General features: G+C 45.9%; 1 protein-coding gene across 2 annotated transcripts in view; it reads right to left on the reverse strand.

Moving 5' to 3' along the window:
• LOC534967 (leukotriene-B(4) omega-hydroxylase 2-like) overlaps positions 1–16,128 on the reverse strand; it is a 31,263-nt gene that overhangs the window by 11,955 nt on the left and 3,180 nt on the right. For both annotated transcript variants that reach the window (NM_001046391.1, XM_024994399.2), the window contains exons 3-9: positions 10,451–10,595; positions 9,778–9,831; positions 9,567–9,694; positions 5,120–5,241; positions 3,880–4,150; positions 3,224–3,290; positions 2,900–3,029 (exon numbers count right to left, since the gene is read on the reverse strand). In NM_001046391.1, the coding sequence (NP_001039856.1) occupies positions 2,900–3,029; positions 3,224–3,290; positions 3,880–4,150; positions 5,120–5,241; positions 9,567–9,694; positions 9,778–9,831; positions 10,451–10,595 (917 nt within the window). The remainder of the gene's footprint in view (positions 1–2,899; positions 3,030–3,223; positions 3,291–3,879; positions 4,151–5,119; positions 5,242–9,566; positions 9,695–9,777; positions 9,832–10,450; positions 10,596–16,128) is intronic.

Genomic DNA, 16,128 nt, shown 5'->3' on the forward strand with positions numbered 1-16,128 from the left:
AGGAGGCAAGAATATACAATGGAGAAAAGACAATCCCTTTAACAAGTGGTGCTGGGAAAACTGGTCAACCACTTGTAAAAGAATGAAATTAGAACACTTTCTAACATGATACACAAAAATAAATTCAAAATGGATTAAGATCTAGACATAAGACAAGAAACTATAAAACTCTTAGAGGAAAACATAGGCAAAACACTCTCTGACATAAATCACAGCAGGATCTTCTATGACCCACCTCCCAGAATATTGGAAATCAAAGCAAAAATAAACAAATGGGACCTCAGTTCAGTTCAGTCACTCAGTCGTGTCGGACTCTTTGTGACCCCATGAACTGCACTATGCCAGGCCTCCCTGTCCATCACCATCTCCCGGAGTTCACTCAAACTCACATCCATCGAGTCAGCAATGCCATCCAGCCATCTCATCCTCTGTCATCCCCTTCTCCTCCTGCACCCAATCCCTCCCAGCATCAGAGTCTTTTCCAATGAGTCAACTCTTCACATGAGGTGGCCAAAGCACTGGAGTTTCAGCTTTAGCATCATTCCTTCCAAAGAACACCCAGGGCTGATCTCCTTTAGAATGGACCGGTTGGATCTCCTTGCAGTCCAAGGGACTCTCAAGAGTCTTCTCCAACACCACAGTTCAAAAGCATCAGTTCTTTGGTGCTCACCTTTCTTCACAGTCCACCTCTCACATCCATACATGGCCACAGGAAAAACCATAGCCTTGACTAGATGGACCTTTGTTGGCAAAGTAATGTCTCTGCTTTTCATTATGCTATCTAGGTTGGTCATAACTTTCCTTCCAAGGAGTAAGCGTCTTTTAATTTTATGGCTGCAATCACCATCTGCAGTGATTTTGGAGCCCAGAAAAATAAAGTCTGACACAGTTTCCCCATCTATTTCCCATGAAGTGATGGGACCAGATGTCATGATCTTTGTTTTCTGAATGTTGAACTTTAAGCCAACTTTTTCACTCTCCTCTTTGACTTTCATCAAGAGGCTTTTTAGTTCCTCTTCACTTTCTGCTATAAGGGTGGTGTCATCTGCATATCTGAGGTTATTGATATTTCTCCCGTCAATCTTGATTCCAGCTTGTGCCTCTTCCAGCCCAGCGTTTCTCATGATGTATTCAGCATATTAGTTAAATAAGCAGGGTGACAATATACAGTCTTGACGTACTCCTTTTCCTATTTGGAACCAGTCTGTTGTTCCATGTCCAGTTCTAACTATTGCTTCCTGACCTAATTAAACTTAAAAGCTTTTGCACAATGAAGGAAACTATAAGCATGGTGAAAAGACAGCCTTCAGCCTATTATGAGAGAAAATAATAGCAAATGAAGCAACTAACAAAACAATTAATCTCAAAAATATACAAGCAACTCCTACAGCTCAATTCCAGAAAAATAAATGACCCAATCAAAATAGGGCCAAAGAACTGAACAGACATTTCTCCGAAGAAGACATACAGATGGCTAACAAACACATGAAAAGATGCTCAGCATCACTCATTATCAGAGAAATGCAAATCAAAACCACAATAAGGTACCATCTCACACCGGTCAGAGTGGCAGCTATCAAAAAGTCTACAAACAATAAATACTGGAGAGGGTGTGGAGAAAAGGGAACCCTCTTACCCTATTGGTGGGAATGCAAACTAGTGCAGCCACTATGGAGAGCAATGTGGAGATTCCTTAAAAAACAGGAAATAGAACTGCCATATGACCCAGCAATCCCACTGCTGGGCATACACACCAAGGAGAACAGAATTGAAAGAGACACGTGTACCCCAATGTTCATCACAGCACTGTTTATAATAGCCAAGACGTGGAAGCAACCTAGATGTCCATTAGCAGACAAATGGATAAGAAAGCTGTGGTACATATACACAATGGCGTATTACTCAGCCATTAAAAAGAATACATTTGAATCAGTTCTAATGAGGTGGATGAAACTGGAGCCCATTATACAGAGTGAAGTAAGTCAGAATGAAAAACACCAATACAGTATACTAATGCATATATATATGGAATTTAGAAAGATGGTAACAATGACCCTGTATGCAAGACAGCAAAGAGACACAGATGTATAGAACAGACTTTTGGACTCTGTGGGAGAAGGTGAGAGTGGGATGATTTGAGAGAATAGCATTGAAACATGTATATTATAATATGTGAAACAGATCACCAGTCCAGGTTCGATGCATGAGACAAGGTGCTCAGGGCTGGTGCACTGGGATGACCCTGAGGGATTGGATGAGGAGGGAGGGGTGGGGGGGTTCAGGATGGGGAAGACATGTATACCCATGGCTAATTCATGTCAATGTATAGCAAAACCCACTACAATATTATAAAGTGATTAGCCTCCAATTAAAATTTTTAAAAAAATTTTAAAAGAAAAATCCCTGGAATAGACTCTTACATGGGAATAAGAGAAAAGAACAAAAGAGAGAAATTAGAGTCTTTTCAGGAAAAATGCACCTTCAGGCAGAAAAGTAAGAGAGGGGGAAAAGAGTTTATATACTGAGTATATATTGGGTGGCATCTGTTCTACACATATTATCAAAGTACTCCAAATAGCACTGTGGGGAAGAGATTCCCCATCCCATCCCCAACTTATAGAGGAGAAAAATGATATTCATAAAAGGAAACTGATTCTATTAAAGTGACATAGCAAGTTAGTAGGGACATTAATGTGGATGCTCAGATCTTTCTGCCCCAAAGGCCTACAAACTTTCACCTGCTGTTCAGACTAGGTATCAGACCCTGCCTCTGGGCTCTGCTCCTATTCCCACTGAACAATAATTATAGAATCAACAAAAAAGGTCTTTCCCGTTTCCTACCTGGAGAGCAGAGACAGTGGGAAGGGTTCAGGAGCACACCATGAGGACTTGCACTCACCATTCAATCTCTTTAGGCTCGCGGTCCCTCAGGAGCTCTTGTACCTCCTGCCGGCAGCGCTCCTGGTATTCTGGGTGCTTTGCCAGGTTGTACAGGATCCAGGAGAGGCCACTGGCTGTGGTGTCATGGCCTGAGGGGCAGCCAGACAGGCTTGGGTCTCTGGGATACTTCAGCACCAAAGGGTGGACCATGCCAAGCCACCCTTCCCCACCTCCCCACAAAGAAGATGGGAAGGATAGGCAAGATGGGGTGATCCAGCACCCGCCAAGTCCTCGAGATGAAGAGACCCCTGCCCATTCTCTAGCCACACACTGGGACCCTTACCCTCAAACATGAAGGTGTCAGCTTCAGCTCGGATATCTTCATCTGGCAATCCCTTCCCATCTTCATCCTGAACAGAAAGCAAGATCCCCAGAGTCACACCAGCTCTGAAGACATCTGAGCCTAACCTGAGATTGTCCCTGAAGCTCCATTATCCAAGCAGGATCCTTCCCTCTTCATCTCCATAGCCCACTCCAGTCCAGGGGACTCCTCCCTGGTCTCCTGCCTCCTGTTTACTCCTTCCAGGAAGCCTTCTACACAGTCACACCTGAAACTTCTCTCTGATCTGCCCCTCCCTTCCTCAAGCATCCTCTATGACTCCCTAGCACTCTCTGGATCAAGTCCAAGTTCTTTAATCAGACCTTTGAAACCAAGATCCAGTCTACCTCTTGAATTGAAATCCCAGAGGAGCCCACCTTGAGGCTTTCTGGGTGGCTTAGCAGTAAAGAATCTGCCCGCAGTGCAGGAGCTGCAGGAGACATGGATTGATTTCTGAGTTGGGAAGATCCCCTGGAGGAGGGCATGGCAACCCACTCCAGCATTCTTGCCTGGAGAATCCCATGGACAGAAGAACCTGGTGGGCTACAGTCGATAGGGTCACAAAGAGTTGTACATGACTGAAGTGATTTAGCATGCACACACGCACACAGGAAGCCTACCTTGGCCAGCAGGAGCACATCGATGAAGTCCAAAGTCTTAGCCTTAGTCTTGGTTTTGAGGAATTCTTGGGAACCCTGACTGATTAGAGTACGACGCCTCTTCTGGATGATGGCATCTGTGAAGTCGTGCACCAGGCGGCAGGCCCTGTAGAAGCGCTGCCCATCGCGGGTGAGGTAGTACAGGAAGTCCACATGCAGGAAGATGTGCTTAATTCGTTTCATCACCAGGGCACTGAGCTCCAAGATGGCGGCAATATATTCGCTGGGTTTCCTACAGGGTCAGACCAGAGAAAGCCTTAAGAAGCAGTCCTGTGGGACTTCCCTGGTGGTCCAGTGGCTAGGGCTTTAATGCTTCCACTGCAGGGGGCACAGGTTGGATCCCCAGTTGGGGAACTAAGATCCCACAAGCTACATGGCATGGCCAAAAAAAAGAAGTCCTGTATATCTGTGGGCCATCTCTTCTTAGAAACTCCGATTCCTAATAGGGGGTCTTGGGAACCCTGATAGGAGATATCAATAGCTGTGTGCTTCTGGATTTCAGATGTTGTAAGCTATTGCCTCCTTTCATGATCTCATACTGCAGGAGCACTTCTGGTCAGTTACCCAGGACCACATCCCATTCAATCACATTTCTCTCTCTGACCCCCATCTCTGTGAGCTCCTCATGTCCTGGACATCAGGGCAGAGCATGGGAATCACCCTCATCTCTCCTCCCTCCCACACAATATCTGGGCCTGCCAATGTCTTTCTCAGTTTCCCCCAAATCTGCCCCATTTTCTCCACCAAGCTCAAACTTCCCCCCCTCTGTGGTCTCCTCACATCTCATGTCTACACAACAATCAGTCTTCTCTCCAGTCATATGTCCAAGTCAACTTTGACCAAGATCCTCATGTACCCAAACATCTTCCATGGCTCCCAGGAAACCTCAGGATGAAGTTCATATCCTCTTTGTCTGGCTTCAGAATGTCCTGAAGATAGAACTCTGCCCATTCCTCCAACCTCAAGATGTCTCCCCCAAGCTACACAGGCTCTGTTTATCCTGGCCTCATGGCCTTTATCAAACATTTCTGTCTACCTGCAAGAATCGCTCCTTCTCTTTCCCTTCCCTGTCCTTCAGTGTCCAGCTCTGACCTACTTCCTCCAAGAAGATCCCTTCTGTTTACCTTGGTCAGTCCTCCCTGACCCATCTACTCCCATGGATCTATACTTCATGCTCCCCAGGACCCGGGCTGAGACTCACTCCTGGCAATTGCTGTCATAACTGAAGACGCATTTCTGCAGACTGTCCAGGGTCATGAGGCTGATGTGTTCAAACATGTCCAGACGAGTGCTGCCCTCTAAGGCCAGGCGTTGCCACTTGGCCTGGACACAAAAGAGAGCAAGGTTAGGGCTGGGACTTCCCACTCGAGTCCCTGCCCAATCCCAACCACCTGGCTGAATTCCCTGAGACCCAGCCTTTTGGTCCTGTGCTCCAAACACCCATCCCCAGGGAAGACCAGGCTTGAGTGAGAGTGGAATCCCCTACTATCAAGACATGAAGACCCTATGCCTGGGATTCAGGAGACCTGGGCTCAAGGGCCAGCTCTGCCTCTTCTGTTCTGTGTGCCCTCGGTTAATGCATTGCTTTCCATTTGGCTTTTCCACTACCCGATTTTTAGTAGCAGTTAGGACGACCTGTTCAAACTACCTTGCAATTACGCTCATTTCACATGCTAGCAAGGTTATGCTCAAAATTCAAGCTAGGTTCCAACAGTATATGAACCAAGAACTTCCAGAAGTACAAGCTGGATTTAGAAAAGGCAAGGAACCAGAGGTCAAATTGCCAACATTCGTTGGATCATAGAAAAAGCAAAAGGATTCCAGAAAAACATCTAATTCTGCTCCATTGACTACACGAAAGCCTTTGACCAGGTGGATCATGACAAACTGGAAAACTCTTAAAGAGATGGGAATGCCAGACTACCTTACCTGACGCTTGAAAAACCTGTATGCAGGTTAAGAAGCAATAGAACTGGACATGGAACAATGGACTGGTTCAAAATTGGGAAAGGAGTACAACAGGCTGCATACTGTCACACTATATATTTAATTTATATACAGAGTACATTATGCAAAATACCAGGCTGGATGAATCACAAGCTAGAATCAAGATTGACAGGAGAAATATCAACAATCTCAGATATGCAGATGATACTACTCTAATGGCAGAAAGCAAAGAGGAGCTAAAGAGCCTCTTGATGAAGGTGAAAGAGGAGAGTGAAAAGCTGTCTTGAAACTCAACATTCAAAAAACTAAGATCATGACATTCAGTCCCATGACTTCATGGCAAATAGATGGGGAAAAGGTCAAAATAGTGACAAATTTTATTTTCCTGGACACCAAAATCATTGCGGATGGTGACTGCAGCGGTGAAATTAAAAGACACTTGCTCCTTGGAAGAAAAGCTCTGACAAACCTAGACAGTGTGTCAAGAAGCAGAGACATCACTTTGCTGACAAAAGTCCGTATAGTCAGAGCTATGTTTTTTCCTGTCAATTCAGTTCAGTCACTCAGTCGTGTCTGACTCTTTGTGACCCCATGAACTGCAGCACGCCAGGCCTTCCTGTCCATCACCAACTCCCGGAGTTTACCCAAACTCATGTCCATTGAGTCGGTGATGCCACCCAACCATCTTATCCTCTGTCGTCCCCTTCTCCTCCTGCCTTCAATCTTTCCCAACATCAGGGTCTTTTCAAATGAGTCAGCTCTTTGCATCAGGTGGCCAAAATATTGGAGTTTCAGCTTCAATATCAGTCCTTCCAATGAACACCCAGGACTGATTTCCTTTAGGATGGACTGATTGGATCTCCTTGCAGTCCAAGGGACTCTCAAGAGTCTTCTCTCCAACACCACAGTTCAAAAGCATCAATTCTTCTGTGCTCAGCTTTCTTTATAGTCCAACTCTCACATCTATACATGACCACTGGAAAAACCATAGCCTTGACTAGACGGACCTTTGTTGGCAAAGTAATGTCTCTGCTTTTTAATATGCTATCTAGGTTGGTCATAACTTTTCTTCCAAGGAGTAAGCGTCTTTTAATTTCTGCAAATTTAATTTAATTTGCAGATGGAAGCTGCAATCACCATCTGCAGTGATTTTGGAGCCCCCCAAAAAATAAAATCATCCACTGTTTCCACTGTTTCCCCATCTATTTGCCATGAAGTGATGGGACCGGATGCCATGATCTTAGTTTTCTGAATGTTGAGCTTTAAGCCAACTTTTTCACTCTCCTCTTTCACTTTCATTAAGAGGCTCTTCAGTTCTTCTTCACTTTCTGCCATAAGGGTGGTATCACCTGCGTATCTGAGATTATTGATATTGCTCCTGGCAGTCTTGATTCCAGCCTGTGCTTCATCCAGCCCAGTGTTTCTCATGATGTACTCTGCATATAAGTTAAATAAGCAGGGTGACAATATACAGCCTTGACGTACTCTTTTTCCTACTTGGAACCACTCTGTTGTTCCATGTCCAGTTCTACCTTCCTGACCTGCATATAGGTTTCTCAAGTAGTCATGTACAAATTTGAGAATTGGACCATAAAGAAGTCTGAGGGCCAAAGAACCGATGCTTTCAAATTGTGGTGCTGGAGAAGACTCTTGAGAGTCCCTTAGACTGCAAGGAGATCAAACTCATCAATCTTAAAGGAAATCAACCTGAATATTTATTGGAAGGACTGATGCTGATGCTGAAGCTCCAAAACTTTGCCCACCTGATGTGAATAGCTGACTCATTGGAAAAGACCCTGATGCTGGGAAAGATTGTGGGCAAGAGGAGAAGGGATTGACAGAGGATAAGATGGTACGATGGCCTCACTGACTCAATGGACATGAGTTTGAGCAAACTCCAGGAGATAGGAAAGGACAGGACAGCCTGTTATGCTGCAACCCATGAGGCTGTAAAGAGTCAGACCCAACTTAGCGACTGAACAACAACAAAGATGACCTGTATTGGTGTTTTACAAACCAAGTTAGAATGCCTGACTCACTAAACATAGCTCACTTACAAATGAGCTATCTTGGGCAATCTCCCTAACCTCTCTAACCTTCCATTTCATTATCCTTAAAGTGGCAATTATAATCATCTCTACCTCATAGGATTGTGAAAATAAATTAGACAACACATGCCATGGACCTGGCTCACTGTTCCATTTCCTTCTCCAGGGGATCTTCCTGACCCAGGAATTGAACACATGCCTCCCGTATTGCAGGCAGACTGTTTACCCTCTGAGCCACTAAGGAAGGCCCTTCTGATACACAATAAGTGTTAAATAACTTTTAACTATCATCATCATCTTCATCACTATCATAGTGAAAGACAACTGCAAATGGGTCCCCATTTCTTCATCCTTCCCTTCACCTTCACTCTTTGCAATGAGATTTCACAGCTCCTTCATTAGGAAGAGCAACCTCTTTCTCCACCTGTTGAATCTGGACTGAGCTGGGACTTGCTTCAGTTAACAGGAGGTGGTGTGCTAGTTTCCAAACTAGGTTTCAAGAGATACTGCATGTTTGCTCATTCTCTTGGAGCCCAGCCTCCACCATGCAGTCAAGCTCAGGTGATGAGAGCTACCAGAAGATGAGAGACAAATACAGGAGTCCATTGTCCCACCAAGGCTATCCTAAACCAGTTGACAGCTAGCCAAGCTCTGAGTACATGCCAAAGCTAAATCCAGAACAGCAGAGCTGTCTACATAACCCACCCATGACCACAAATGCATGCATGATTCCAACCAGGATGAGAATGACTCAACTGATGTATCATCTCATGAACAATAATAAACACTAATTCTTTCAAGTCCACGGGTTTTAAGGGGGTATGCAGAAAGTTTTAAGGTGGTGCAGAAAGAACTACTATGCAATGTTCATCATTTGTGTCCTGAATTTATAGAGCTTCCATGAAGCAGACTAGCATCTAAAACTTTCTGAGTACCTAATGTGTGCCAGGAACCTGATTCCATTACGTCATCTTGACCACCCTTTTGTTGTTGTTGTTCAGTTGCTAAGTCATGTCTGACTCTTTGCAACCCCATGGACTGCAGCACACCAGGATTCCCTGTCCTTCACTACCTCCTGGAGTTTGCTCAAATTCATGTCCATTGACTCGGTGATGCTATCTAACCATCTCATCCTCTGCCACCTTCATCTCCTTTTGCCTTCAATCTTTCCCAGCATCACAATCTTTTAAAAGGGGTAGCTCAAATGGTAAAAATCTGCCTGCAATGCAAGAGACCCTGGTTTGATTCCTGGGTTGGGAAGATCCCCTGGAGAAAGGATAGGCTACCCACTCCAGTATTCTTGGGCTTCTCTAGTGGCTCAGCTGGCAAAGAATCTGCCTTCAATGTGGGAGACCTGAGTTCGATCCCTGGGTTGGGAAGATCCTGTGGAGAAGGGAAAGGCTACCCACTCCAGAATTCTGTCCTGGAGAATTCCATGGACTGTATAGTCCATGGGGTCGCAAAGAGTAGGACACGACTGAGCGACTTTCACTTTCATCCCAGTTTTACAGATGAGGAAATTGAGGCTTAGAGAGGAAAATCAGTGACCCCCCCAAAGCCATCCAGCTGAATCAGGATTCCAGACCATATGTGTTGAGGCCCATTCCCCCTTTCCCAATGCTCCAGCTGGGACCCTGGGTTCAAGAGACTCACGTGCATGATGTCTGCGCTCTTGTTGAAAATCTTCATATAGGGCTTCAAAATCTCGAAGTGGAAGGCAGGTGTCAGCAGGCGACGGTGGCTGCTCCACTTGTCACCAGCACTCAGCAGGAGCCCATCCCCTAGCAGAGACAGCCATGGGGAGTAAGCAAAACAACCTTTTCCTGGGCCCCCAAGATCATCCCCTTCACTCACAGTTACTCACCCAGCCAGGGCTTCAGGAAGCTGTAGAAAAACATATCCTTGGGTATGATGGTGGCTGATACAAGAAATAGAACATCAGGGGCCATGGTGGATGGTGGGGCGGAGTAATAATTTTTGGTGGGGGCTGGAGGCTCCCAGGAAGCGGTCTGAATTTTCCAAGCTCAGCATAGCAGGAATGGGGCCAAGAGTAGAGGAAGCTTGGAGGAGGTAGGAGGTGGGGGTGGGGGGGACGGGGGACCAGACCAGGCTGCAGCATAGAGTGGACCCCATCAACACAACCCTATGTGCTTAGACACACTCCAACATGACACAGCACATCCCAGCACACCTGGACATGGCTCCTACGTGGTTCAGCATATCCTAAATCCCCAAGCACAGCACAGCACTCTACAAAATGCACTTTTAAGCACCAAGGACATCATGCTTGCCCCAGCACCCTCTGACCTCTCCTGGAACATCTGACATAGTGGACCAATAGTGTTGATTTTCCACCACCCAAAACTGAAAAAAGACTTCGGCAACCAGAGAGAACTGGAGACTTTCCCAGAGTCACCCAGCAGGTCTCTGTCAATGCTGTCCATTCTCCTGCTCAACCTGGTCTGTCCAGGAGTGAGAAGGGCTTGGGAGCAGGGGCCAGGGAAGAGGCTGGGAGGGGGTGCTCCTGGGAGAGATACCTGATGCCTGGAGCAGAGGGGCAACGAAGTTAGGGTGAACAAGCCGCAGGATGGGGAAGAAGGGCCCCATCCACCAGAGGTGGACGTCGCGGAAGTAGTGGCCCAGCTCCTCCACCAGCCGCATGCTCTCCTCATTGCTCTGTGCCTGGAAACAGGTGGGGTTGAGACCAGGCTTGGCAGAAGGCGCCAGAAGCTACACCCTCCCGCTTCATCCCCCTACCCACCGCACCCACTCACCCCCTTATCCTCTTCTACCTGCATTGTTGACCTATACTCTCTCCATCTGAGTCAGCTTTCTCTCTTGCTCTCTGTATTTTTTCATGCCCGTCTATGTGCCTCTGTCTGTCCCCTTATTCTCTTCATCTCTGTATTTTGACTGAGAGAGAGGGGAGAATGGTGGGGGAGAGAGAGAAAGAGGGCAGGGGTGAGAGGTGGGAGGAGATAATGGGTGGATGGATGGATAGATAGATAATCTACTAATCCACTAATCATTAGATGATGGGTGGATAGATGGATGGATAGAAAGATGGGTGGATGGATGACTAGGTGATGGTTGGATAAATGATGGATAGGTATAGATAGATGGTAGGTGACAGATAGATTACGGATGTATGGATAAATGGAAAATATATAGATAAATAAGCAGATATGACGGACGTGATAGAAAGTGGGTAGATGGACTGATAAATAGGTAGAAGATAGATATGTTTGTATCTGTGTATATGTATTTTCTTTTGCTCCATTTATGTCTCTGTGTGTCCTTCTCTCAGTCTCTCTCCCTCATTCTTTCTCTGTATCTCTCTTTTGCTGCCCCTATTTCTTTGTCCATCTCTCCTACTCCCCATCCCTGTTTCTCCTCATCTCCACACCTTCCCTGGCTCCCCACTGCTCTCAGAATCAATCCCCTGCTCCTACCTGGTCTCAAAGCCCTTGTCTCCCTATTCTCTCCACCTTTTCTCTGCCTCTCACCTGCATCACCCTAGCTGCCCTGAACCCCTCCCTATGGCTCAAAACCCAGGTGCTCACTTTCACTTACAGGCCTTTGAGTGCACTAGTCCTCTCCACAGAATATACTTTCACTTGTTTTCTTAAAAAAAAAAAAAGCCTATTAATTGTTCCCAACCCACTTCCAACAACTATTACTCCAAGAAGTCCTTCGGCCTGCCCCAATAGCAAAAGCCCTGCTTCCTCTCTGGGCTCCACCAGCCCATGTCTCTCCCTCAGACCCACCCAGACCACACAGGATCAGGGATATCTCTAATCTTGTGTGACCAAGATTGGAGGGTCCACCACAGCAGAGCTCAGAGCTCAGTCTCTGCAAGGATCCCCAAGCAATGTTCAGAACACCAGAACGGGGTTGGCAAATAAATGAAAGGGGGGAGAAAAGTCAACCAAAAGTGTCTAAGAGCAGGAGGGGCCCTGGGACCTGCGGGAAGTGAACAGAAGTTTGCCAATGAGGGGCTCACCGCCCTCAGAAACTGCCATGGTACCCACTACCACCTGTCCCAGGTGGACACCCGTGGTGTTGGTGACAGATCAGGCAATGTCATGGTGGCAGAAAATGATGAGGAAGATGATGGAGCCCAACCAGATCGTAAGTCCCTGGGGGCAGGTGAGTGAAGTGGAGCGAAGTCCCTCAAGCCCTGCACTGTTAGGAGGACATGCAAGCAAGGCAATAGCCATCACTCCCCCAGAAGAAGCTGCTGCAGTGAACAGTGTGAGGGAACCTGCACAGACGGAGGGAATCTCTGCTTCCCATGCTTCTTCATGCCAGAGATGGGAGGGACTCAGAGGCTCTCCAAGTCCCAAGGGGGCATCCCAGGGCAAGGGAGAAGACAGTCTCTGCCTACAGGGAGGATGACCTTAGCTCAAAGAAATCATTTTTCTCATCCTGGGAGTGGTGCCAGCCCCAGGGGTGGACACATGAGAAGATCCCTATGGAGGAGGTTTGTCAGTAGCAGGGTGGACTCAGGACTTGTCTCTGGGTTTTGAGTCCACATCCTTTCATGTTCTGGCCCATCCACATAGCCTCAAATTCCTTCAATGGTTAAGGGTCTACAGTCCTGGGACTTTCCATCCCTGATTGACTCTAAGGGACACAGGTTAACTCTGCCCATCAATCAAGACAGCCCGTCTCACCTCTGAACCCCTTCTGCTAATAAGGCTTTATGCACAGTGCATCCTCTTTGTCTGCTAGCTAGCTAGCTACTGGGTTGGCCAAGAAGTGCATTCAGGTTTTCCATAGCATTGTATGGAAGGTTTGAATGAAGTTTTTGGCCAACCAAATATCTATCTAGGTATAGATATCTATCTAGTACATCCTGTCTATCTATTTCTCACAGTACATCCTAGCTATCTATCTCTTTCCTGAACCTATGGACACTCCCATGCTGCTACTATCGCTCTTTAGTCTCTCAGTAGTGTCCAACTCTTTATAATCCCATTTGGTGGACTATAGCCCACCAGACTCCTCACTCAATAGAATTTTCCAGGCAAGAATACTAGAGTGGGTTGTCATTTCCTTCTCCAGGCAATCTTCCCAACCAAAGATCTTCCCAAGAAGCAGAGATAGAACCTGCTTCTTGGACACTCCCATAAATCATGCCAATTACAAATGAAGAAACCGAAGCCATATCCCCCAAAAGAAGAAGAAGGGAGAGTTGCTTTCTGGGGAGGCACCCTCTCCAGTCCCTCAGGACACCCCATTCAAGCCCCCAGGTGCTCCAGGTAGGTGAACATATGTCATTTTTACCTTTGGAACTGCTCCTTGCTCACTGGGGACTTCCCAGGTGGCACTAGCGGTAAAGAATCTACTTGCAAATGCAGGAGACACAGGTCCAATCCCTAGGTCTGGAAAATCCCACTCGAATATGCTTTCCTGGAGAATCCCACGGACAAAGAAGCTTGGTGGACTATAGTCCATGGGGTTGCAAAGAGTTGGGCATGACTGAATGACCGAGAACACACACACTCTACTCCCTAAGGACCCTGAGGCATTTGATAAGTTCAGCTCAGAGAGGGAGAGAAACTTAAGCAAAGTCACACAGCAGGAGATATTGGAGGAGAAAAGCATGATTAAGACCAGCCTCCACAGCCAAGCCCTTGGATGGGGAGTCAGAAGGGTAACTTTAGGGCTCTCTGAGAACGTTCCAAGTGAGAGGGTAACAGGCAGGAAGGCCAGGGGTCTCCAAATGGAGGAAATAGGCTGCAAGTGTCAGACATTTTTATCTCTCTTAAGCGGCAGGAGGAAACAAACTAGTGATATTTTTTTCCTTCTCTATAGAAATTTAAAAGGTTTCTCTTAAAATACTGTGTTGCCATAATGACACCTGGTTTCACCTGAAGGTAACTGTTCTCAAACCTTGAGTTAACCAATGCACTTTTCTTATGGAAATGTTTGTCTTAAACTATGTTAATGTACTATGCGTTTATCCCAGATTCTGTCTTAAAGTCGGTTCCACCTAATGGCTCAGAACCTACTTGACAAACCGTATGTTATACTCAGACATTGTTCCCCTGATCTATGTAAACAAAACTATTTGTATGGTAATCTGCCCTTCTACAAGAAATTCAAGTCAATCTACTCATCTGGTGCCAAGATTATCCCAAAATACATCTTATGGATGATGGGCCTGGTGCCATTCTGAGTTTTAAGACAATCCTTTCTTTCATTAACAGTAAAACATGACTGAGCGACTTCACTTTCACTCTTCACTTTCATGCATTGGAGAAGGAAATGGCAACCCACTCCAGTGTTCTTGCCTGGAGAATCCCAGGGACAGGGGAGCCTGGTGGGCTGCCGTCTATGGGGTCGCACAGAGTCGGACACAACTGAAGCGACTTAGCAGCAGCAGCAGCAGTAACTATATATAACATCCAGCTAAAAACTAGCATGGGGGTATTCTTTCTGCCCTCTTCTGATGTCTATGTCAGAAGCTCTCTCTATCTCCTTTATACTTTAATAAAACTTTATTACACAAAAGCTTTGAGCGATCAAGCCTCGTCTCTGGCCCCGGATTGAATTCTTCTTCTCTGGAGGCCAAGAATCCTGGTGTCTTTTCATGGTTTAGCAACAACTTTTCACAAGCCCTGTAATCTCAGGCAAGCTTTACAATGTGCTTGGGACATGCTGTTCTGTGAGATGCTGGTCTGGGGGAGGGGGAGAGAGGAGCTGGACACTTGTGCCTTCGGCCATGGATGAGAATGTGAAGTGATGGCAAGTTACCCAGGCCTCCACCACAGTATTACCAAACATTTATTAAACAGGCTGGGCCATGTATATATCATGTTTGTCCCCAGAGCAAACATCTAGGGTTATCCAGAGATGGATAATAAATAAGTAACTGGACAATTAACTATTTAATCATGAGCAGGGCCAAGTCCATAAAACTGTGTTCATTTCACATTCTAGCAAGATAATACTCAACATCCTTTAAGTTAGGCTTCAATAATACATGAACCAAGAACTTCCAAATGTACAAGCTGGATTTAGAAAAGGCAGATAAACCAGAGATGAAATTGCCAACATCAGCTGGATCATAGAAAAAGCAACAGGATTCCAGAAAAACATCTACTGCTGCTTCTACACTAAAGCCTTTGGCTGTGTGGCTCTCAGCTAACTGTATAAACTTCTTAAAGAGATGGAAATACCAGACCACTTTACCTGTTTCCTGAGAAACCTGTGTGCAGGTCAAGAAGCAACAGTTAGAACCGGACATGAACAGAAGACTGGTTCAAAATTGGGAAAGGAGTACAACAAGGCTATGTATTATCACCCTGCTTTTTAACTTACATGCAGAGCACATCATGAGAAATGCCAGGCTGAATGAATCACAAGCTGGAATCAAGACTGCCCCGAGAAACATCAATAACCCCAGATATGCAGAGGATACTATCCTAATGGCAGAAAGCAAAGAGGAACTAAAGAGCCTCTTGATGAGGGTGAAAGAGAAGAGTGAAAAAAACTGACTTAAAACTCAACATTCAAAAAATAAAGATCATGAATTCTGGTCCCATCTCTTCATCACAAAGAGATGTGGGAAAAATGGAAACAGTGACAGACTCTGTTTTCTTGGGCTCCAAAATCACTGCAGATGATGACTGCAGCCATAAAATTGAAAGATACTTGCTACTTGGAAGAAAAGCTATGACAAACCTAGAAAGCATATTAAAAAGCAGAGACATTACTTTGCCAACAAAGACCATATAGTCAAAGATATGGTTTTTCCAGTAGTCACGTACAGATGTGAGAATTGGACCATAAAGAAGGTTGAGTGCCAAAGAACTGACACTTCTGAACCGACACATGTTGAAGACTTTCGAGGGCCCTTTGGACTACAAGGAGATCAAACCGGTCAATCCTGAAGGAAATCAACCCTGAATGTTTGTTGGAAGGACTGATGCTGAAATTTTAAAGCTCCAATACTTTGGCCACCTGATATGAAGAGCTGGCTCATTGGAAAAGACCCTGATGCTGGGAAAGATTGAAGGCAGGAGGAGAAGGGGACGTCAGAGGATGAGATGGCATCATCGACTAAATGGACATGAGTTTGAGCAAACCCCAGGAGATAATGAAGGACAGGGCAGCCTGCTGTGCTGCAGTCCATGGGGTTGCAAAGAATCGGACGTGACTTAGAGACTGAACAACCACAAATGAGCAAAGTCAGAGATCAGAGTCT

This window comes from Bos taurus, chromosome 7 (assembly GCF_002263795.3).
Source record: "Bos taurus isolate L1 Dominette 01449 registration number 42190680 breed Hereford chromosome 7, ARS-UCD2.0, whole genome shotgun sequence".
NCBI classification, from domain to species: Eukaryota; Metazoa; Chordata; class Mammalia; order Artiodactyla; family Bovidae; genus Bos; species Bos taurus.